Raw genomic sequence first — 22,787 nt, 5'->3', positions numbered from 1 at the left:
AATTTGCTAGTCGCTAAAAAAAAAACTTTCTGCGTCTAACCAAAAATTTAGACGCACATACTTTCTACGACAGCGATTCCGCAACTACGTGGTGACTATGGAATTTAGACGCGAAATATGCTTTAGCGTCTAATTTTACTTTCTACATCTAATTTTGCTAGACGCCGAAAGGCATTTTTCTTGTAGTGGTTTGAGCCATATAAAACCTAAGTGTAGCAACTCCTAATTGCTATGTATTCTGCTTCAACAGTGGATAAAGAGATCGAATCCTGCTTCTTGCTATACCATGTCACCAAGTTGTTTCCAAGGTAAAAGCATCCTTTAGAAGTGCTCTTTCTATCATCTATGTTTCCAGCCCAATCAACATCACTGTAACCAACCAAAGCTGTATTTGAATCATAGGAAAACCACAAACTAAAATCACTTGTACTTGAGATGTATTTCATTATCCTTTTCACTGCTATCATGTGAAGTTTAGAAGGGTTAGCTTGATATCTAGGACAAATTCCAACACTAGCACAGATATCAAGTCTTCTAGCAGTGAGATACAAGAGGCTTCCTATCATGCTCCTATACACCTTTGTATGTACCTTCTTACCATGTTCATCTGTTTTAGTTAATTTCAAGGTAGTGCTCATTGGAGTTTTAGCATGCTTAGCATTATCAAGACCAAAACTTTTCAACATGTTTTTACATATTTTGTTTGAGAAACAAACATCTTATAAAACCATATATGGCAAAATAATCCTAGAAGAGGGGTTTGAATAGGATTCTATAAAAATAATTGCAGAATAAAATTTCTACCAGCCCAAACAAGTTATGAACAAACAACACCAACAAAGATATGCATTAAATAAGAATGATGCTAAGCAATAAGGATGAACAATGTTAAGCAATAAATGAGAGAGAGAGTTATAAATGAAGAAATGAATGAGTGTAAATGATAATGATGTTTCAAGTAGATATGCAAAGAATAATAAATGAGTTGAGAGAGAAGAAATGCTTAGAGATTTCAAGTTGTTCGGAGCTCTATCCACAAGCCTCCTACATCCACTTCTTCAAGGCAACCTCTTTGAAGTTTCACTAGAATCAGATTGCGTCAAATACACTAATTTGATATGATTTCGCCTTTTATAATAGTTTGACAGGATATCACCTCTAAATTTACATGATTTTTCCCACAAGTGTTTGATTAAAAATGTTAGAAAGATTGCCTCTTAACCTAGGCTTGAACACACAATAGAAACAATACTCTTAAAGGTTTACAAATGAGAGCAAGAGAGTGATAATTTGATTTGGATTTTAGCCCAAGGAATTATGAGAGAATATTTTGATATGACTTTGAATCTTTGATATTCTCTCTATCTTTCTTAGCAATGAAGTTCCCTATTTATTGCTCATCTCTTCCCTTGGATGCAAATAGTCGTTGCTGCATTTAATGTTGTTTTGAAAAGCCTATAGACATAGAGGAATTGGCGTTCCACCATCGCAAATGGTCGTTGCTGACACCAACGATTAATTCGTATAGCTTTAGGTTTTCTTATATGATCGTTCCACCATCACGAACGATCATTCCACCATGAGGAATGGTAAGTTCATTGGCTCCTTAAAATCCATACAAATTCTAAAAGCATGCACGACTTCTTGGAACGTTGTCGTTTAGCCAAGAATGATCTTTGAGTGTGAACGGTCGTTCCACTTTAGATACTTAAACTTCAACTTGATCTTCAAGGCTTATCCTCTAAGATTCGTCAAAGGTGAGAAGTGTTTGAATTCTGAGTACTTTGACTTTTGACTTGGATGGAACAGGCATGCTGCTTGGCTATGTTGTTGTGAGCGAATTAAGTCCATTTTGGGTAGAAGCATGCACGATTACATGGAACGCTATTGTGTTGAGAGGAACATGCACCTGGGCAACTTTGTGATATGTACAAGGAACGATCGTTCCTTCGTCCTACACAGTCATACCAACCGGGAAAATGCATTTTATTTTTGGTTATAACTTCTTGTCATACCTTAGCATGTTAGTTAGAGAACCAATCAACACTTTGATTAGTTTTGGCACATCAAAACATATGAGGGCTCAACACATCCCATTTTCAAGTTGTTTAACCGAAAGTCTTAAAAACATGCTTAATTCTCCAACCATACTTATTTCAAATTCATTTTTTATCAAGGAAACAAATTCTTGAGATTATGTATGGGATTTGGAATTAAAAACAATATCATCTACATAGATTTGTGCACACAACACACCAGCATCAAAATGTTTAATGAAAAAAGTTTTATCAATAGTACCTCTTTTGTACTCGTGATCAAGAAGAAAAGAGGTAAGTCTTTCCTACACTTTGTGCATAGGCTGCACACCCAAAAATCCTCAAATAACTCAAATCAGGCCTCCTACCCGGCCATTTTTCTTCTGGACAGTACAGATCTATAGTTATGGAAGGGCTCCTATTCACTAAAGAGGCTGCTATGGTTAGTGTTTCCCCCCAAAAAGTATTAGGCAGGCCAGAGGTAAAGAGGAGACATCTAACCTTCTCCAATAAAGTCTTGTTCATCCTCTCAGCAACCCAATTTTGCTGAGGGGTTTTTCTAACAGTCCTATGCCTTAGGATACCATTCTCTCTACAAAAATTATCAAATTTAATATTGCAGAATTCTAGACCATTGTCTGTCCTCAATGCTTTGACTCTATGATCAACCTGGTTCTCTACTAGAAGTTTCCACTTTTTGAACTTAACTAGGGCCTGGTCTTTAGACTTAAGAAGAAAAACCCAGACTTTTCTACTATAATCATCAACAATAGAGAGGAAATAACTATTTCCTCCATGGGACCTAACTTTTTCAGGTCCCCACAAGTCTGAATGAAGGTACTCTAAGCACTTAGTAGCAAGGTCAGTTCCCCTTTTGAAACTCAACCTGTGCTGTTTTCCCAACACACAATTTTCAAAAAAGTCTAAAGTAGAAATAGTATCCTTACCAAACATCCCTTGGCTATTAAGGATATTCATCCCTCTTTGGCTCATGTGGCCCAATCTTAGGTGCCATTTTTCTATTACAGAAACATTAGTAGAGACAAGAGCAGAATTATGCAGTTTAGAGTTATAACTGCCACAGAGAATGTACAAGCCATTTTTCTTTTCTCCTTTAAGGACAAGGTTCTCATTTTTGTACACAAACAAACATCCATTTTCAGCTCTATAATTGCAACCAGATTCATCTAAAGTCCCTAAAGATATTAAGTTTCTTTTTAGTTCAGGGATAAATCTGACTTTAGTCAATTTAACCAATTTCCCACCAGTTAGCCTTAGTGTGATACTCCCTATTCCCTTAACCCCACATGCATTATTATTACCCATAAAAACAGTTTCATGCTCATACGGTTCAAAATCTTGGAACCAATTTTTATTAGGGCTCATGTGAAAGGAACAACCAGAGTCTAACACCCATTCATGTACACAGTCTGATTTTGACACAGTCAGTACTTCAGGCTCTTCTATGTGGGTTTTAGTTGAAGCTATATTACTCTCAGTATTTCCCTGTTTCTGCTTTTTAATCCATTCAAAGCAATTCTTTTTTAAGTGACCTGTTTTATTGCAATAAAAGCATTTTCTGTTTTCTCCTTTAGGCCTATTGTTTCCTTTACCCTTTTTCTTGTTCTTAAGACCATTATTATACTGGTTTCCTTTACTAGATTGACTAGTTTCGCCTTTACTCTTTACAAACAAATTGCTTCCATTTCTTCTTTGGGTTTTTAGTTCAAGTTCCCTAGCTTTTAAGCCTGCTACAATTAAATCTAGACTCGGTACAGTCCCTGAGTATTGCAGTGCATTCTTTACAACCAAATAATCATCAGTTAAAGAATTCAGTAAAATCATAGCAAGACTAGTATCTCCTAGTTCCTGATCAGTACCTTTAAGAATTAAGGTCATTTTTAGAAACTCATCTAGGTTGTCTTCTATAGACTTAGAACTATCCATCTTATAAGAAAACAATGCACCCTTTAAAAAAGCAAGATTAGGTGCAGATTGTAAAGCGTAAAGTGTTTCGAGTTTACCCCACAAGGCCAGAGGAGTCTCTAGGCCATCTACCTTCCGCAGGACATTGTCCGCCAAGTTCATGATGATTAGGTTGTACGCCTCTTCATCGATTTCTGCCTTTTTCTTCAGCTTATCCTCAGGCCATTTCTCAGCGTTCTTCTCCAGAGCCAGTGCCACCTTGTTATGGGAGAGCAGTGCCTTCATCTTTTTCTTCCAACTACTGAAGTCGATTTTCCCATCGTATTGGGTAATCTCCATTCTAGTAGTTGTAGACATTTTGTGTGAATTAAAGAAACTTCAAGATTCACTCTGATTTAACCCTAAAGGTTCAATTCTGATTTCTGACTTAATATCCCCAACGAGACCCTAGACTTTCAAGAACAGATCAAATCAACGAATTTCACCTTCGATTTTACGATTTGAGGATCCTAGAGTGCTAAAGAGACGCCTAGACACAAAAGCCCCAAAAAATTATTCACAAACCCTAGGTTTGCTTAAACTTTCAATTGGACAAATTTGTCACTCAGAAATCAAACAAGATCCTATCTCCAATGCTCTGATACCACTGTTATGCAAATCTTCCTAATCTTTACCACACAATCAAGATAAAAACAACCACAACAATACACACAGAAATTACCGTGGTTCACCTATCCAAGATTGGGTAGGCTACGTCCACGTTGAGCTCCGGAATCAGAGGAGCTCGCTGCACTAATCAATTACAATCAAGAGTTTACACCACAGATCAAAGATCACTCACTCAAGAATACAACACAATCTTTACCGTAATCCTACCTAGAGAACACAATCAGATTCCCTATTTCCTTGAGAGTAAAACCCCTCTCACTTGAATGAAAAACCAAACACTCACTCACCAAGATTACACAGATTGAATGTAACAAGAGAAAAAGAAAACCCTTCAGCAATTGCTCTACAATTCACGAAGAAGAAAGAAAAACGCTACAGCTCTTTCCCAATTTGTTCCTTTATATAGTGTTGACCAGATTGTGGATTTTCAGCCATTGGATCTGCAGTTAATCAACAGCCAAGATTTAATTCAGCAGCTCCCAAAACGACGTCACTCCACTTATGGCCAAAACAGCCCCGTTTCATGTCTTCAACTCAACATGGAGCTTGGAATTTTCCTTTAATTTGGGCAGCCTGCCACACCGATCGAGAAAATGGGCACATAAAAAATAAATGATCATGGGAATCATAGGACCATTACATAACACACATTTCAAGTTCTGATGGTAACGACTAACGAGCGCAACCAAAAATTAAATCACTTTACTCACAATTTAACTACAAGTCGATATACAGAGACTAACTAATCAGATTATCCAATTTAATATCATAATGAATTAATGAAATAAAAGGGGGGAAATTTTACTTCTAAAATTAATTACTACTAACAAAAATTAAGTAAAGAGAATTTAATTAAAAAAAATGATTTCGCCTCAAAGAAATTACCCATAGTTGCAAACTGATCACTGACTTCTAATATATATTATTTTTTAATTGAATATTTAACCAAAGATTATCAAAAAGTCAGACAATCTTTATCTTCTCTAAATTCATTAATTTGAGCCTAATATACAAATTAATTCTTATCAATAAATCACTTGGTATTACGCAATCCTTATGAATTTACTGATAGCACTACGGATTAGGAAGTAGTTAAAAACGAATAACAATCGAACAAGCGTCAGATTATTTAATTCATTCCATGTTTCTTTTAAACAATCAACAAAAGCTTGGATTACAATTGTTTTGCTTAATTACTACTCTAACTGAATATTATAACAATTACGGATTACAAATTCAGTTTAGCAATCAATTGCACAATTAATTAATTAACAGGCTTCTTTAATCGATTAAATCATGCAACCATAATAAATATAACAAATAAACACAGATATACAAATAGAAAAATTACTAAAATTAAGAATAAAGTCTCATAATTATGTTAACTGGATTGGTGTTTCCTTGAATGAACTAAAGAATTTAGCCTGACAAGATGAGATGAAAGGCACAAAGAAAATGAAAAATAAAATTGTGTTCTGTCTCCAACTCTTAAACAAGTGAAATTCCAGATCATACACACAAATTTCCAGCCCTTCAGACTTGTATTGAACTCCCTCTTAAAGTTGGACCAAGTCTTGATACGAGCTATACAAAAATATTCCAAATCGGCTAAGGATTAAAGCTTCTGGGCTAAAGCTGTAACTTCCAGGCCAGTTTTGGACAGGACAAAGAGCTTTCTGGACTTCGGCCCTCTCATAAGAATTGTAGCTCAGGATGTGTACTTCAATTTGGGCTTTTGAATCATCTCATTTGAGTTCTGGAAACCCCAGTTATGGCCTTTTAAAGCTCTAGTGGTTGGACAGAAATCCTACTCCAATTAGGATTCGATTTCAATTTTCAGCTCTGACTTTACACCAACAATCGGAGGCCCAAACGAAGTCGTCTCTGGACATGCCACCCAAACTTAGAAAGCTTAAGATGTCTACTTTAACTTCATAAATGGTCCGAAAACCAAATTGTAACTCCAAGTCTATCAAAAATCTGCAAACAACTCAAAACATCCAAAAGTAAAAATATTGGAAACTTCTGATTTTACGTATATTTTACTAACTCCTAACCACAAATGCCTTATAAATAAAAATCATCACAAATAGACACCATAAGATATTAAACATGCCAAATATCTAAATGCAAGGATAATAAAAATATAAAATTATAAGTCTATCAAGTTCTCCAAGTCTGACGAAGGAAGAATTCTGTCTTAAGTTAAGAGTTTATGTTTAATAGCTAGCCACAGAATAAAGGAATGTCATGGAATACATGTCCCATACCAGACGAGCCAGCTCCAATTGACTTCATTCGATAATGGAGCCAGATCACGCCAGGTTTGTGCAACTGAGAACCTCACCTTCCTGCCATCTTTGGTGCGCCAGAAAACAGAATCCTGAGATGCCACATTGGGAAGAGGGGGAGACTGTCCTGTCACTTGGGGAAACTGCTCTAATAACTCATCCGGCCACCTCCATTGTCCATTGTCAATAATGTTGCTAACTTTGGCGCGGTGACCAAGCCTTGAAGAATAGTACAATCTGCGAGGAACGATTTTATCAAGGGGTCCCATCGGATGCCAATCATCATGCCATAAAGAGATCGATTGCCCATTTCCAAGTATAATTCCAATACAATCTCTAATGCATTCACGGGTTTGAAGGATTTTACGCCAGCTCCAGCTCGCATCCCAAGGTATTGGAACATTCCAAAAACTATGTCCTCGTAGTCGATAAGAGTGAATCCATTTGACCCAAAGGATTCTCTGCTAGCAACTATCGACTAAGCATGAAACACCATCAAGGAGACATTCCAAATGGACAGGGGTCTAAGTCCTAACCCACCTTNAAAATATTCCAACTGGATGTCAAGTCTGCGTTTTTAAATGGATGGCTCAATGAAGAGATCTATGTTGAGCAACCAGATGGGTACCAAGTTCAAGGCCAGGAGAATAAAGTGTATCTTTTGAGGAAGGCCTTGTATGGCCTAAAACAGGCTCCTAGAGCCTGGTACAGCAGGATCAATGAATACTTGAGTGGCTTGGGTTACTTGAGAAGTCCCAATGAACATATACTATATGTAAGAAACATGGAGGGTGAATTGATCATTGTTTCACTGTATGTTGATGACCTTCTCATCATCGGCAGTAGTCCAAGTAAGGTGGATGAATTTAAGGAAGCAATGAATTGTGAATTTGACATGACAGATCTCGGGATAATGTCTTATTTTCTGGGTATGGAAATTAATCAAACTTCAAGTGGGATATTTGTCAATCAGAGGAGGTATGCTGTGGAGGTTCTTAAACGGTTTGGCATGGATAAATGCAAGCCAGTCAATACACCTCTGGTTGCTACTCAGAAATTGAGCAAAGAGGACGGGGCTGTCAGGGTGGATGAGAGTTTGTACAGAAGCTTAATAGGCTGTTTGCTGTTAACAGCAAACAGGCCTGACTTAATGTATGCTACAAGTCTCCTCTCCAGGTTTATGACTGCTAAGAGGGTGCTCAGATATGTTAAAGGTAATCCTGGACTTGGTGTGTGGTTCAGGAAATCTGAAAGTTTTCAGCTTGTGGGATATTCGGACAGTGACTGGGCTGGATCGATAGACGACATGAAGAGTACATCCGGCTATGTATTTTTCTTAAATTCTGGTGCTGTGTGTTGGCTGTCCAAAAGGCAGGCAACGGTAGCTGAGTCAACAGCAGAAGCAGAATACATCTCTGCTGCTGCTGCCGTGAACCAAGCCATTTGGCTCAGAAATATTTTGAATGATCTGAACCAAACTCAGAGACAGCCTACTGTAATTTTCTGTGACAATCTGTCTACAGTTTCTATGGCAAAAAATCCAGTTAATCATGGCCGTACCAAACATATTAAGATAAAATACCATGCAGTAAGAGAAGCTGTGCAAGATCATGAAGTTGAGTTGATACACTGCCGGGGAGAAGAACAGGTCGCTGATATTCTGACTAAGCCGTTGTCCAAAACCAAGTTTGAATATCTTCAGTTCATACTTGGTGTTTCCAGCAAAGACATCAAGGAGGAGTGTTGAAAAGTGATATCATGCTGGAAATGCAGAAAGGTGGCAGATTTTTTGAACGAAGTTTAACGCCTGTTGATCTCCCGTAATTCATGCAGAAGCAGTTTTTATTTTGGTCACTGTGTTGGCTGATTCAATGACATGTTTAGGTGTATTAGGTTTGGTTAAGTGTAGTTTCTCACTTGCTTGTACGTGTATTAGTAAGTGGAGTAAGTTTAAAATTTGAATTTTGAATTGTTTTAGTTGAAACAGTAACGTAGGCGTGTATATATTTTACCCCTGTTTTTTGAATCAAAAACAGAGCATTATTGCAGTCCCTAATTTCTCTTTCGTTCATCAGTTTTTCTCTTTCGTTTCCATGCAAAACTAACAGTTACCTGGCTTGAAGAAGCCTAATTTAAAGACCCCGCCTGCGGAAAGAATAGTTTGATCACCGGAGAGAGATTGGTTTGCAGAGATGGTGTCAGCTCCAGAAGAGACATGAAATTTGAGGGAGAAGCATATGAAAAGAAACGAAATCATCAACCATGGTCTGTACTTGGTATCCATGGCTGCAACAAATTCTGTGCGGTAAAAAATAGAGATTCAAGAATAAAAGAAACTATCTATTATGTTTGCATACATGTGAAATTAGACAGAACAGGGAAGAAGAACATGTGAAATTAGATGAGATTTCAGTTTCTGCGACTAGAGATCCCAGAAACATTTGCCCTTCCTCTTGTGCACTCCATAAAAGAAAAGTCAAAGGAAAGACTTTGATATTGACTATCCATAACTCCAAACTTTCTTACATTTCAAAACTTTAATATCCATTTTAAGGACATTTAGTTCATATCCGGGTGCTATAGGCTCTTTTTCTGGTCTTGTCTGGGGCCAGCTTTTTTGTTTAGTTGTGTCTATTTTGACCTTGGTGAATTTGCGCCATTTTGATGATTTGTGGCTGCTTTTTGTTGAGTCGTCTTTATTTTATGGCTTACGCTACTTGGTTGACGGTCCTGGCTTTTGTTCTTCTGACTTCCTGGTGGTAATTTCTCCTGATTCAAGTGTCCTGTTGGCGAGTCACAGCTGCTGTGTTGGGAAGCCGCTGCTGCTGCAATTTTTTCTACACTTGTTGCCATTTCTCTTTTTGTATAGTCACCCCACCCCACCCCAAGATGTTCTTGGCTGTTTTTGGGGTCTGGGTGGGTGTGGAAAGGATTTTACATCCTAGGCTGTTTTTGCTCTTTTTGTTTTGTGCCGTCGGTTGATTTTGTTTAGGGACATGTCGCTTCGGGTACTCCCTGTTTAGGTGTATGTTTTATTCTTTATAAAATTACTGGTTACCAAAAAAATTGAAGAAAAGGGGAATAAATTGATTCAAAACAAATGTATATGCATCCTATAAGTATATACAATTTTTGATTGATTGATCGAATATATATATAATCGCTATAATCAATTATTTCTCTTTGGAGTGAATTAGGGAAGGAAATGATTGTAGGAACAATAAAAATAATGAATATTAAATAACAAGGTTAGAATGGCCCAATCACAAATGGTAGGTGGATGATGAATGGAATATGCTTGAATTTTCATTCGGTTATGTTCATTCGTGTTCAATCATAAATTAGTGGGGGACAGGACAGGACAGCTTCCTTCATGAACCTTCCTGCTTGTGCTCATATAGCGCCACCACCAACACAAAACAACTTATATTCTCACCACCACTTATTCAATTCCCCTTCTCTTTCAAGGTTTTGGCCTCCGGTTGATGCCATAGATATACCCACCCAGATACTTCAGCGCCCACAATCACTTCATCATAAACATGCATTCTCTTCTTATAGTTTTTATTACAATTACCTTCGACATTCTTTTCTATTACAAGTTTCTCGCTTGTAAGACATCGATTACAACAAAAACATAACTCGTAGACAGTTTTATTCTTTTTCTCTACAAAAAGTACATGTCATAGAAACTACAAGGGAGAACATAATAGTACAAAGACCAATTATTTGAAGTGTCATATTGAGAACTATGCGAGCTATATAATTCACATCTAAATGATGAAGACGACATCATGAGATTGCACATACATGTGATACAAACAAAGCTCATTCATCAGCGATCTCTAGGCTCGAGCGCAACAATTTCCCTGACAACCTGAGTTTTGTCAGCCTCAAACTGTTCATCCTCTGCAACAGAACATACATAAAATGTGAACACAATCCCAAGCATATATGATGCTTAGTGTTGACAGAAACTCGTTACTTTTCTACCTTTATCAGTTTTGAGATCAGCAAACAAGCGGAGAAGCTTGCTTCTATTTGCGACAAGTATGCTTACGATATCTGGAGGTTTATTTTGATTAGCCGCGAACAACTGTAAAATGCACACAGTTACACAAATGAGCATATGGTACCTAAAAACATCTTCTGAATTGTGAATTTACAATCTACACCTACAGTCTCACCAAAACACAATACCTTGAAAACATGAAATGCTTCTATCTGAATACTCTTGCTAGACTCCTGCAAAAGAGAACCATTTAACACATCAAAGTTTAATTCATTATAAAAAATTTCATAGTCAGGTTATTTTTCATCCAAGGCTAGCAGATATGTTCCACATGCAATCTGGGAACCGTGTCTTACTCTCAGAAGATTCATAAGTATCCTCAAGTTGTCCCTTGAGCTCACATATTTTGTCATCACAACGGAATTAGAGCGATCCAGTAATATATCCACCAACAGCTGTAAGAAATAAAGACATTCAGTAGACAGTATAACTCTCAAAACCACCGACCAGAAGTTCCACAACTGCTAATATCTTCTCCTGAAACTCAAAGCTTCCCTTAAATCTTCTGGAAATCTTTATATATGGCTAAATATCCATGATACCATCCATAGTATTAGACAAGAACTACTCTACTCTCTCCAAAATTAATTTTGGCATGAGCAAGGCATTGGCATAGTTTAAATACATTTTATTATTCATAAGTAAGCACAGAAACACTGATTGCTCCAGCTACTAAATCGATATCCAACATGAAAACACCAAAAGCAAGTTTTCATGCCAGATGCCACAAGTTCCAGAAACAATAAGGAATTCCAAACATTCAGAGATCTGCAAATATAAATCATTTAAGGCTTCTTTATCATACGTGGAAGATCTCATAAATTAGTCATACCTTGATAGCTTGTCGTCTTGTGATGTAATTGGAAGATTCCAACAGTTTTGAGTTATAATCCGCAAAAAACTGAAACCAGCAAAGAATTTGGACATGTTAAATTCTTCTGAAACCGGGAAGAGCAGAATTTTAAAAGCCTAAGGTTGAACTTTTAGACTATAAAGAACCATGAAAAATATTAATTAAAAACATGATCATGAATTCGAATTCTGATATTATTAACATAACAAAAATTCAATGCAGACTAATTCACATGCAAACAAGAGGTATGGAAATAAAATTGGAAAGGGAACAGAAATAATCTTCTACTGGAGTTATACAAGGCATTTCCCAATTTATATTCCTGTTTTCCTCACTGAGTTACCTTATCTACTTTTGGTATTCTTGCAAAGTACACCACAAGATGCAAAGCATGCTTTTCCTCTGGTGCCCATGTGGGCATAGACATACACAGACATGTATGCATAGAAGATTCATTTAAAATCTTATGGAAGCAACACTTACCCAGTCATAATTCTTAGAAAGAAATTCGGCCACAGTAGATTTATGCCTTACCAGCAATTCCTGAAATGAAGGATATTAATATCATCATATCTAAGTATTGCAACTGCAAGTGTATTACTAGGAAGTATAATGGCTGCAAATTTGCATAGTCAGACTACGACAATATCCTAGTTAATGAAGTTTGCTAAATTATTCAACCTTAAAAGTTGCAGCAGCATCTGCAGCAATATCGAAATTTGGAAGCTGTATATAGTCAAAGAACTTCTTCATGTGCTGTGATTCCAACACATACCTGTAAATCAAACCAAAGATACTAAAGCACTCAGGAAACCTATTTATCAAAAATAATAATAATAATAATAAATAAATAAAGCAATTTGAAGATCTAGATCAAAACACCTATATGATTGTCCTGCAACAACAATAAGGGAGCATATGCGTCATTCAGAAAAACCTCAACAAGTGCAATCGGTCATTAGCTTGAATTTGATATACATGTGGTACACAGATTTTATCTTAAGAAACCAACTTCAATCAGGATAAACAATTATATCTTTACCAAAACTTTAAAACAGAGTGTCGTGCTAAGGGATTCTAACAGATTAGCATCAGGCATTGAAGGAAAATTAGGCTGCAATGTGCCTTTTACTCTTCCGACATTTCAGTTTGCACATATTTCTCAGCATATGATGTTAAATTTCACTTGACAATAGAAGATGACGATTTACATTAACTGCCAGGTGAACAAATGAAATAGTGCAATCCGGTTCACTTTGCTAACCTTGCGATAGTCTGATGACGAATGCACTCCCGCAGCATAGCACCATAATGTAAAGCCATATCTGTGTTCTCATAACTAGAGAAACAGCTTCCAACAATTAGAAAACACTATAAACAATGAAATTGACATATATGACTTTGCTGAAATATCTTCCTTTGTCAGCTTACCCTGATATCAAAATGTCCAAAAGATCCATATTTGCTTCCAAGTAATCAGATGCAATCAACTTTGATTGAACTTGTTGCCTTTGTAAATTAGCAATAATCTGAGTGGCATCTTTTCGGGCCTGCAAAATGTGATCCCTGTCATTATAAATGAGATAGGAAAATTTTGCGATATATTTACAAGTCTTGCTGCTTTGAATTTTACACTTTAACTTGAGCAATGAAATTTTTAGTAAGTCATAGAAGATGCAAACGTATTAACAAATGAATGAATTAACTACACACACCAAATTAAAGAAAAAAGAGCAAGGAAATTGGAGAGTTGGTTCAACTTTGCTATATAATGGTTACCTCTAAGTTCAATTTTGGGAGACATGTGATCAAAAGCCGCATTGTGTTTTGCCTGAAGAACTCCTGAGTCAATTGTGCACAAGCCTCTGAAACTGGCTCAGATTCACTATTGCCATAAAGTATCTGTTTCATCTCTCTTATGTTTTTACATAACTCTGCCATCTGCATAAAACAAAATGCAATATAGAAAACGTTATTACTTTCACACTCCAGACTTGCAATGATGGAGATCTTTCTCAAATAAATAAACTGAAACATAAACCTAATTCAAAAGCATATTTTGAATCAAGAAAAACAGGTAGGAGCAATTCACATCAAGAGGAAAACTCTTAAACACTACACAATGACTTTTCACAGAATGGACAGTTTGGAAAACCACTTATAGAGCAATTGCGAAGCTAGCCAAATAGCGAATATAAAATTCTCATTTTCCAGCAATTTATCAGAGAGATATCTCGTAATCTTGAATGAAACCAGAAGGCAATTAAAAATCTGAAATCCAATGCAGATTAACAAAAATACAAAACTTAAAAAGGGGTAAACTGAAAAAAACTTTACAAGGTACACAAAGAAGTGTAGAGATACTACAACCCAATGCCATTACATTCAATTAGGATCAAATTCTATACCATTTTGTTCCTCAATCCATAGTGACATTAAATATCATAATAAAGGAAAAAGATCCAAACTTTAACCAAAACCCAGCTTTCTCCAGCCACCCAAAAGCACAACACCGCAGATTAAACTTTGAAAACACTCATCCTCAGCTAATTCAACTTATTAAAAAGGAAAAAACATAATTAATACAATCCAATTGAAATCAAAACAAATTAACAAAAAAAAAAAAAAAAAACCAAACCTTCTCTTCGCGCTTGGATTCACGAATATCAGAACCGCTGCTAGCGTAAATAAGAAGATCGCGAGTTTGTCTGACGACGTCGACGGGGGTACGTGGCTTAGATTTGAAAAGGCCTTTCATTTCTTTGTTAATTTTTGTAGTTCTAAGTTTTCGTTTAGATTCGGGGTAAATGGAAGTAGAAGAAGAAGTCGGAGGTGCTGGCGGTGGAAGTCGTGCTGGTGGTGGTGGTAGGGCTGGGTTCGAGAGCCTCTGAATCAGCTCGGCTGAAGAGGCTCTGCGTGCCGCAGCTGTGGGCTTCGACACACAGATGCCTATGCTTTCCGTAGGAACCACCGAACCGTGTTGGAGGGATATTTTATAGGTAAATTGGATTTGATTGAGTGTTATTACAAAAGAACGGTGAAGAAGATGATGACGATGAAGGAGAAGAGAGGTGGTCTGGATTAGATTAATTTTAGGAGATGTGTCGTGGAGAGGCAAAACGGCTTTGCCTTTGGGCTTTACGTTCCCTGCTGCTTTCTACTTGGTAGTTACTCTGTGGACCATCCCTTTTATATTTTTATATATATTGAACAAAAAATTTAACTTATTAATTATTAAAAAATTATAATTATATATTTTGTAATTTTCTAGGAGATATATATCGAAATAAGTAAATCTTTTGGTTTTGTAATATTCTTAACATGTGCCCTCAATCCACGTGTTAAAGCCAATGTTGTAAGACTCGAGGTCGATTTCAAGGCCGGATGGTCTGACCAGCAGGTTGGACCAGTGACATCAACATGACATAACAAAATTTTAAAATTCTAATAAACTTTTAAAATAATCTCATCTAAATCTAAAATCTAAATAACAATATAATATAAATAAAATAAATTGAAGAACTGAAGACTGAAATTGAAGAATAGAATTTAGGGATTTTAATTTTAGGAAGTAGGATTGCGGTTTAGCCATCGGTTCTCTGACTCCACGGTTAAACTGGTGATTCGACATTGTTTTGCCGATTCAACTCTTGGTTAACCTGGTCCAACTGTTATAATCAGGTTCAAGATGTACCAGAACAAATAAGAGTCCAATCAAATCGGTTGACCGACCAGTTCGCTTGGGATTTTAGAACAATGGTTAAAATAACACTTTTTCTATAAATGTATATTTCATTTTCCATTTTCAGAAAATAATTTTGAAAACTTTTTCTATTCATTTAAAAAACAAAGCATTAAATACAATTTTAAATTGGACTTTATTTTATTTCTATAGATTCTTGTATATATATATATATATATATATAGAAAAGTTTATCTTAAAAGAGGATACTAAATTCATCAAACTATTAAAATAAACAAACAAGAAGTTTGACATTCTCGAAACCTCTATCTATTACAGAGTGTTTGTGCTCGACACACGCTAAAAAACTTGTCTTAATTAAAAGCTAGACAATGCTATATTTTAACCTTTGACATTAATAGTAAACATAACCCATAAATTATTTTAGTTTTTATAGGATCAATTTGTCCTTCATATATATATATTTTATTGATAATGAATATTACGTTAGACATTTTCCTCTATAACCGAATGACAAACTTTTAGCTATTGACGTTATCTATGTTTAGGAGGTCTTGTCTTCGAGTCGCAGGAGAGACAATTACCAGGTTTATCAAAAAAAAAAAAAATTATTATGTAAGGTTTATTGGAAAATAGAAAGAGACAGGCGTCATGTATATATGTGGTAACCAATTAGGCAGCTAGCATTGATTTTGCAATCCACCCAATAGATAAAGAAGTTCTCTTTAATTTCCAACTTCACAATCACATGCCTTCCCCACTCCTTCAATTCTTTACCAACTTTCAATCTTCTCTCATTCCTCTGCCGAATTCTCCATCTCAAAATCAACTCACATTAATCATTAAATTGTTCATAATATGAGAAAAATAATCACAATAATCCTTTGTTTATCAAGGGCAATATTGTTCATAATATGATTTTTATTGTGTTGTAATATACTAACATGTTGTGACGCTGTATTTTCATGTTGAGAAACATTTTTATGAACCCATTCGTGTGTAATCCAGATAATTAGAACGAATTGGAGATAATATGGATAAACACAAAGTCTTAGGTTCGGTTCCTCAACTGAACATCTACAATTTAAGTGGAGAGGAGGGTTGTTGCGCTGCTCTGCTTCTTCATCAAAAGAGAACTAACATAGTAATATATATTTTCACAGTAAAACATAATGTTAACTTCCTCTTATAGTAGAAATAGTGTTATATATAATGATTTAGGGATCGAAGACCGTGTGCAATTCTAATAATTAAAACATGAAAAAAGAGGGGATAGTAGTTTTGTTTGGAGTGTAAATTACTGTGATTTGTAAATTCAGGAAGTTAGCTATAACTTCCTTCTGTAGATGATTTCATAGTGTGCGTATATAAAGGAACCCAGTTCTTATTCTTCATTAATCTTAGAAGAATAGAGTTACAAAATTCATTTACTGTTCATTGTCTTCAACCTCCAGCTTAATTAACTTATAAACTTCCTACATTCCACACTGTGATTATTAGGTTTTACGTATGTAATTTATTCGTTCCCTAGAAACAAAATGTACATTATGTTTGGTTTATTAAAAGATAGATAAAGAGGTAACCATACATGTGTATATATATATATGGTGGCCAACCAGCTAAATAGCTTTAATTTTGCAGTCCACCCAACCCAAGAGATAAGAGCTTTCCTTTAGTTTCCAACTTCACAATCACATGCCTTCTCCAGTCTCCACTCATTCAATATTGCTTTACCAACCCACTATGTTTTAGACTTTTAATTCATTAATCTTCTTTCATTCCTCCCAAAATTCCTCCATCTCAAAATCCTCTCATATCAATCACTAAATTGTTGATAATATGATAAAATAATCGAAATGATGTCAATCACGAGAATCCTTTATTTGGAATAGGCACTGAGGTTGCTGTCCCGGTGTTGTTGGCCTTTGTGACATTGTGGTGCTTCGAGATAACATCGAGTGCGTTTGGTTTCATATTATTATCCATATTCTCAATCCTATTCCTCAAATATTGTTTGACACATTATTTGAGAAATATTATTGTATTTTTTTAATTACTTTTAGACCCTTTAAGTTTATTAATTTCATAAATATCCTCAGAAAAAAAGTTTAAAAATTAGCAAAAACACCCCCACCCATCCATACTTGCCAGATTCCGGCAACCACCGTCGGTGGTAGCCGGAATCTGTCACAACGGCTTACACCACATCGGTGGTAGCCGGAATCTGTCACAACGGCTTACACCACGACCGTAACTAGCCGGTAATTCACCGATCTGGCCTTTTTCAACCAGATCCACAATAGATCTGATCGGAAAAGGCTAGATCTGGCCGTCAGCACAGCCAACGATAGACTTTTGTGGTCGTCGACAGCTACATCTGGCTGTAGAGACGCGTTACGACACAGATCCGACCGGTTTGTGTTGTAACGCAATTTTTTGACCAGATTCCGGCGGTGTTGGCCGGAATCTGGCACTGAAATTTTATATATTAGGGTATTTAATTAAATTAGCAAACCTGTAGGGTTTTTTAGAAATTTTTAAATTTTACCTTCTAATACTCTCTTATCCAACTACCCAATATTATTCTCAAAATCCTATCCAAAATAATAAACCGAACGCATTTGATCGTTTTTTTATTTATTTTATGATAATAGATGTCAAGTCAGTTTACACGTATATCGATTAATCCTTCGAGCTGAGATACATGTTACAATGAGCATTTTCAACAAATTAACCTGTTACGAGACAATGCTTGCGTCGAAAAGAAACATATCCTGGTGGTGCCTAGGATTATCAAATTTCAAATAGAACTTTTATTATATTATAATTCTCTATATCATAACAATACTACAGATAACAAGCTTAAATCTCAGCTCTTAATTATCTATAACATGATTAAAAGAAACAAGGTGCGTGACTTGCTATGGATCCGCCCAAACAACGGCCTCATAATTGGTGGTGACGGAGCCATTTTCTGCAGCCAAGACAAGCTTGTAACTATACCCAGCCACCGCCTGCTCTTCGCCGTTCAACACCTTCACAAACTTCAACTCACCCTTTGATTCTCTGTTGTACTCCTTCACTGCAAACTGCCCCACCTCTTGCAAGTAGGGATCTTTGATGTTCGTTATTGGGAAATAGCTGCCTGTCTGTGCTCGGACGACACAGTCTGTGGCCAAGAGGAGGAGGAGGAGCCTGGCAGAGATCAAAAGAGGATCGGCACAACTTTGTTTCTTCATCGTAAGATATATGTTTTCTCAGTAGAAACAAATAAATATTAACTTCTAAATTGCTTCTAATAACCAGGCATTCAAAGGGGCATTTTATAGTAGAAATATTGTTATATATGTTTTTAAAGAAGTAAATTTGGTATTCGTAAAAGAGAGTTACGTATGGAATTCTAATAGTTTAAACATGAAAAGAGAGAGGATAATTTTGTTTGGAGTGTAAATTACAGTGAGTCGTAAACTCAGTAACTTAGCTATAACTTCCTTCTGTAGACGATTCCATAGTGTGTATATAAAGGAAATTAACCAGTTCTTATTCTTCATTAATGAAAATAGAGTTGCAGAATGCACTATTCATTGTCTTCAACCTCCAGCTTAGCTTAGCTTCTTGTTGTTCTTAATTATAGCTCATTTGTCATTGTATTTCTCCCGGGATAAAGTTCACTTCATGATGTTACTCTACACAGAAGTGTGATAGGAGCTCTTTAATATGCTACTGTATATTATCCCTGGCCAGAAATCTCATATGCAGAGAAATCAGTTTCTACAAGAACCAAATGGTTTTCATTGACAAGCTGTAAACACATCGCTTAGATAGCTCAAAGAGGGAGTTTGGTTTAGGGAATATTGGATTATTGTAATCTTATATTACTTTGAAGATTACTGAGAATTTTTAGGAAAATATGTTTGGTTAGTTGGTGGGTATGTTATATTAATATGTTTGGTATGAGGAATAAATTGGTGGGTATGTTATTTAAATTATTAAATATCCCTTTTTAAATATTAATATAATATTATTTTTATTATTAATTTTTAAATAGTTTCTTTTAACCCACAATATTTCAAATTTAGTTAAAACACCCCGCTTATATAAAACTTTAATTTATAACGAAATCACCCCTACCCCCTGCCGCCACCGTAAACCACTACCAGAAGTCTCCAAAAGTTACCGTGAGTAGCTCACCGTGACCACGAGGCTTTGATATGCCCGTTTTCGGCCATCAATATGGTTGAAAACGGCCATATCGAAGCCTCGCAAAGCCTCCCACCAAATCTCGGTCTTTTTTAGGGACTCTGGCGACTTTCCGACGGTGGTACATGGTGGTTGGCCCATTGTTAGCGGTGGTGGTTGGGTGGTAGTGGTGGTTTGTAATTTGTTTTAAATACAAGGACATTATTGTCCAAAAATTTAATTAAACAAGGGTAACATTGAAATGGTATATTAATGTAAATTTATTTTAAAATAAGGGCATTATTATACAAATTTTTTATTAATAAGGGATATAATTGTAACAAAAATAAGATTACCTTGATAATCTTATAATACATAAGAAAATGAAAGTAATCAGATTACCTCCAATATTACCAACAATATCAACTATTGGTAATGCAAGATTACCAGAGTCTTATATTACTTGACAACCAAACCTAATAATCAAGTAATACAAAATGATATAACTTTAGTAATATTCCGTTACCTCCAACCCAACGCACCAAATGGATATTTCATCATGGGTTAAAGTTCAACATAAGAAACAGATTTAAGATTATCCAGATGCATATTGGACATGTGAATTAACAGAATAGAAAGTCAATGACATTGGACATGAAAGATTTGAGATAAACATGTGAGATGTGACCAAGTTGTGTATATTGGTGATGGCCAGCTAGCTTCAATTTTGTAGTCCATCCAAGAGATAAGAGCTTGCCTTTAATATCACATGCCTTGCCCACACTATTTAGACTTTCGGTCTATTCTTTCGTTCCTCACCAACTATTAGATTTCCAATTATCAAAAACAGTACTCTGCAGCTAGACGTTTTAATCATAACATTAATGACTAAAATAATAAATCAATTTGGCTGCGGGCTAGCTGGATTGAACAATAAGTGGGCGATCAGAAATGAAAATGATGGATGGCCTCTTACGTATTGATCATGTTAAGTATTTGTCTCTTGGAACCTCAAATTTCAATTTCCAACTAGCATTGCTAGTGACACGTCCAACCAAAATTAAGAGGTCTATTTGCCAATCCATGATGGGAGACTTAATTTAACCAACCCTTGTATTATTTAAGATTCGATTTCTTTCGATTGTTGATAAAGATGACTACTAGATAGTTATTCGGTTGTTAACTTCAGAACCTTAGACCTGAACACCTCCAATTAAAAAAAAAAAAAAGGCTTAATTCAAAGAGTATCCAAATAATATGCTAATAAATAGTAGAATAAGATTATGATTCTTATTTTGATATGATTAATCTTAGTTATCCGATCTATTGGATTTGTATATGAAGTTGGACTGTTAGATTTACTTGTAAACTCTTATATAAAGTTAGCTAATATTAGGTTATTTTCGTTTCAAGTATTGTATTATTTTGAGAGCAAGAGAGTTTTCTTTTCGTCTCTTTCTTTCGGTGTTCGTTAGATTTTCTTGAGTTATATGCGATTCTCTGAACCATCTCTAAATTTGTATGTTTGAGAGTGGATCGATATGCAGGATGAGAAAATTTGCAAAACCTATCCCATCTTCTGATATTCCTCTCAACAGTGTAGATGCAAGACCATCAATTGGCTACCATTATTGTTAAATTGAATTATTCCGACTATTGAAAATTGATAATCACGGGTGAATATCCACAATAGTCATAGTCTAAAATAATCACGGAACCAAGGATTGACTATAGCCGTTGGACAAGTTTATTTCTCATTAAGTATTTATCAAGCCAATAATCTTTAACTTATTTGTCAGGCTAGTCTTGTCCATATATATATATATATGTANAACACAAGTATACATATTGGTAAGAAAAATAATTTGGAGCTCTTCTAATTGCATAGTATAGAAGAGATGAACGTACATATCATTTGTACTTGGCTCTCTGGTCGCAGCAGCACATGAACAGAAAAGTCATTTAAAAGATGATTTCAATAAAAAAAAAAAGAAAAAAAAAAAAAGAACAGACAATCCAGAAGTTAAATTTGTAGCACACAACAAAATGAATAAGGAGAAAGAGCAGTAAAAATTCAATATCCTTACCTATTTATCTTTGGACCTCTGCAAGATAACAAATTAAAGAAACTTTGAATTATTTTCCTTATTTTTAATGAATAAGCGAAATATTACAAACTTTTTAAAGATATTAGATACACATGTATCTTTGAAACTTTCGTAAGTGAATTTTCAAATGCAAGAAGAATTTTTATGCAAGGAAGAGAAACAGGGAAAAAGAGAACAATTGATGTTATTTCCTTACACATTCGTTCCTTGTTCTTCAAAATCATTATATGAAATATCCCTGCAAGATAATTATTCATAATAAATGTGAAAATATCTCTTTATTGTATATAGTTAAACACATAAAATTTCAAAAAAAATTAAGAGTGTGTGAGCATGACATACCTTTCTATGTTTTTCAACAAGGAAAAATTTAGAATACTATAAATTTATTTCACTTTAGAATTTTTTTCTGTCATTTATCTTTACATTAGATATGATTTATAGTTACCACATCAACAATACTAGAGCGATATCATAGACTATCCCAATTCCACTAACTTGGGGGTCAAAGGATTTACGTCAACCGGCCCTTATCTTTTATCATCATCATGAGCTGTCCTCCCCGTTACTATGAAGGTTTTCAGAGAAGCTAAGCACTTTCCAAGGAAGTTTGTCAAACTCCGTAAAGGCTACCAGAGTTGCATATCAGTTCTGTAGAAACATACCAAAACCTCATTGGCATGTTGTCTATCAGAAGCTATATTTACGTCCTTGAATTGGCTTTTACTTTCTTACACTGTTAGTTTACTTTCCACACACACACACACACACACACATATATATATATATAACCATCAAATTCTACTTGTTTTCCTAAATATAAATGCACTTAACCAGTCGCGGGTCTAGGATTTTTGTCCAAGAGTGCCTCCACAGCTCCGTCATTATTTACTAAATAACTAGTAAAAACTTTAAAAAATCATCAAACTTTAAGCAAAAAAAAAAAAAAA

General features: G+C 35.4%; 3 protein-coding genes across 3 annotated transcripts; all 3 read right to left on the bottom strand.

The window, feature by feature from the left end:
- Positions 1-206: 206 nt before the first annotated feature.
- Positions 207-686, bottom strand: LOC116110789 (secreted RxLR effector protein 161-like). The gene has a single exon (XM_031397006.1). It carries the CDS (start codon positions 684-686, stop codon positions 207-209), a length of 480 nt encoding a protein of 159 aa, XP_031252866.1.
- Positions 687-10,434: 9,748 nt separating this feature from the next.
- On the bottom strand, positions 10,435-15,003 carry LOC116110801 (putative MO25-like protein At5g47540). Its single transcript, XM_031397013.1, has 11 exons — positions 14,486-15,003; positions 13,627-13,788; positions 13,279-13,397; positions 13,112-13,186; positions 12,529-12,622; positions 12,331-12,390; positions 11,827-11,895; positions 11,291-11,389; positions 11,123-11,167; positions 10,916-11,018; positions 10,435-10,831 (listed from the first exon to the last, which is right to left on the bottom strand). Exons 1-11 carry the CDS (start codon positions 14,603-14,605, stop codon positions 10,758-10,760), a joined length of 1,020 nt encoding a protein of 339 aa, XP_031252873.1. The 5' UTR covers positions 14,606-15,003; the 3' UTR covers positions 10,435-10,757.
- Positions 15,004-18,429: 3,426 nt separating this feature from the next.
- Positions 18,430-18,789, bottom strand: LOC116110776 (cysteine proteinase inhibitor 5-like). Its single transcript, XM_031396996.1, has one exon. The coding sequence runs from the start codon at positions 18,787-18,789 to the stop codon at positions 18,472-18,474; it is 318 nt and encodes a 105-aa protein (XP_031252856.1). The 3' UTR covers positions 18,430-18,471.
- Between the last annotated feature and the right edge of the window lie 3,998 nt (positions 18,790-22,787).

This window comes from Pistacia vera, unplaced genomic scaffold, assembly GCF_008641045.1.
Source record: "Pistacia vera cultivar Batoury unplaced genomic scaffold, PisVer_v2 Contig614, whole genome shotgun sequence".
NCBI lineage: Eukaryota > Viridiplantae > Streptophyta > Magnoliopsida > Sapindales > Anacardiaceae > Pistacia > Pistacia vera.
Note: the sequence above shows the minus strand (reverse complement) of the source record. Positions and strands in the feature narration are given on the sequence as shown.

Excerpts from the sequence above, each read along its gene's own strand:
- LOC116110789 (XM_031397006.1), bottom strand. The coding sequence starts at position 686 with ATGTTGAAAAGTTTTGGTCTTGATAATGCTAAGCATGCTAAAACTCCA.
- LOC116110801 (XM_031397013.1), bottom strand. The coding sequence starts at position 14,605 with ATGAAAGGCCTTTTCAAATCTAAGCCACGTACCCCCGTCGACGTCGTC. Across the intron at positions 13,398-13,626 it reads TCCCAAAATTGAACTTAGAG|GCCCGAAAAGATGCCACTCA; the intron begins GTAACCATTATA and ends CACATTTTGCAG. Across the intron at positions 11,019-11,122 it reads AAGCATTTCATGTTTTCAAG|TTGTTCGCGGCTAATCAAAA; the intron begins GTATTGTGTTTT and ends TGCATTTTACAG.
- LOC116110776 (XM_031396996.1), bottom strand. The coding sequence starts at position 18,789 with ATGAAGAAACAAAGTTGTGCCGATCCTCTTTTGATCTCTGCCAGGCTC.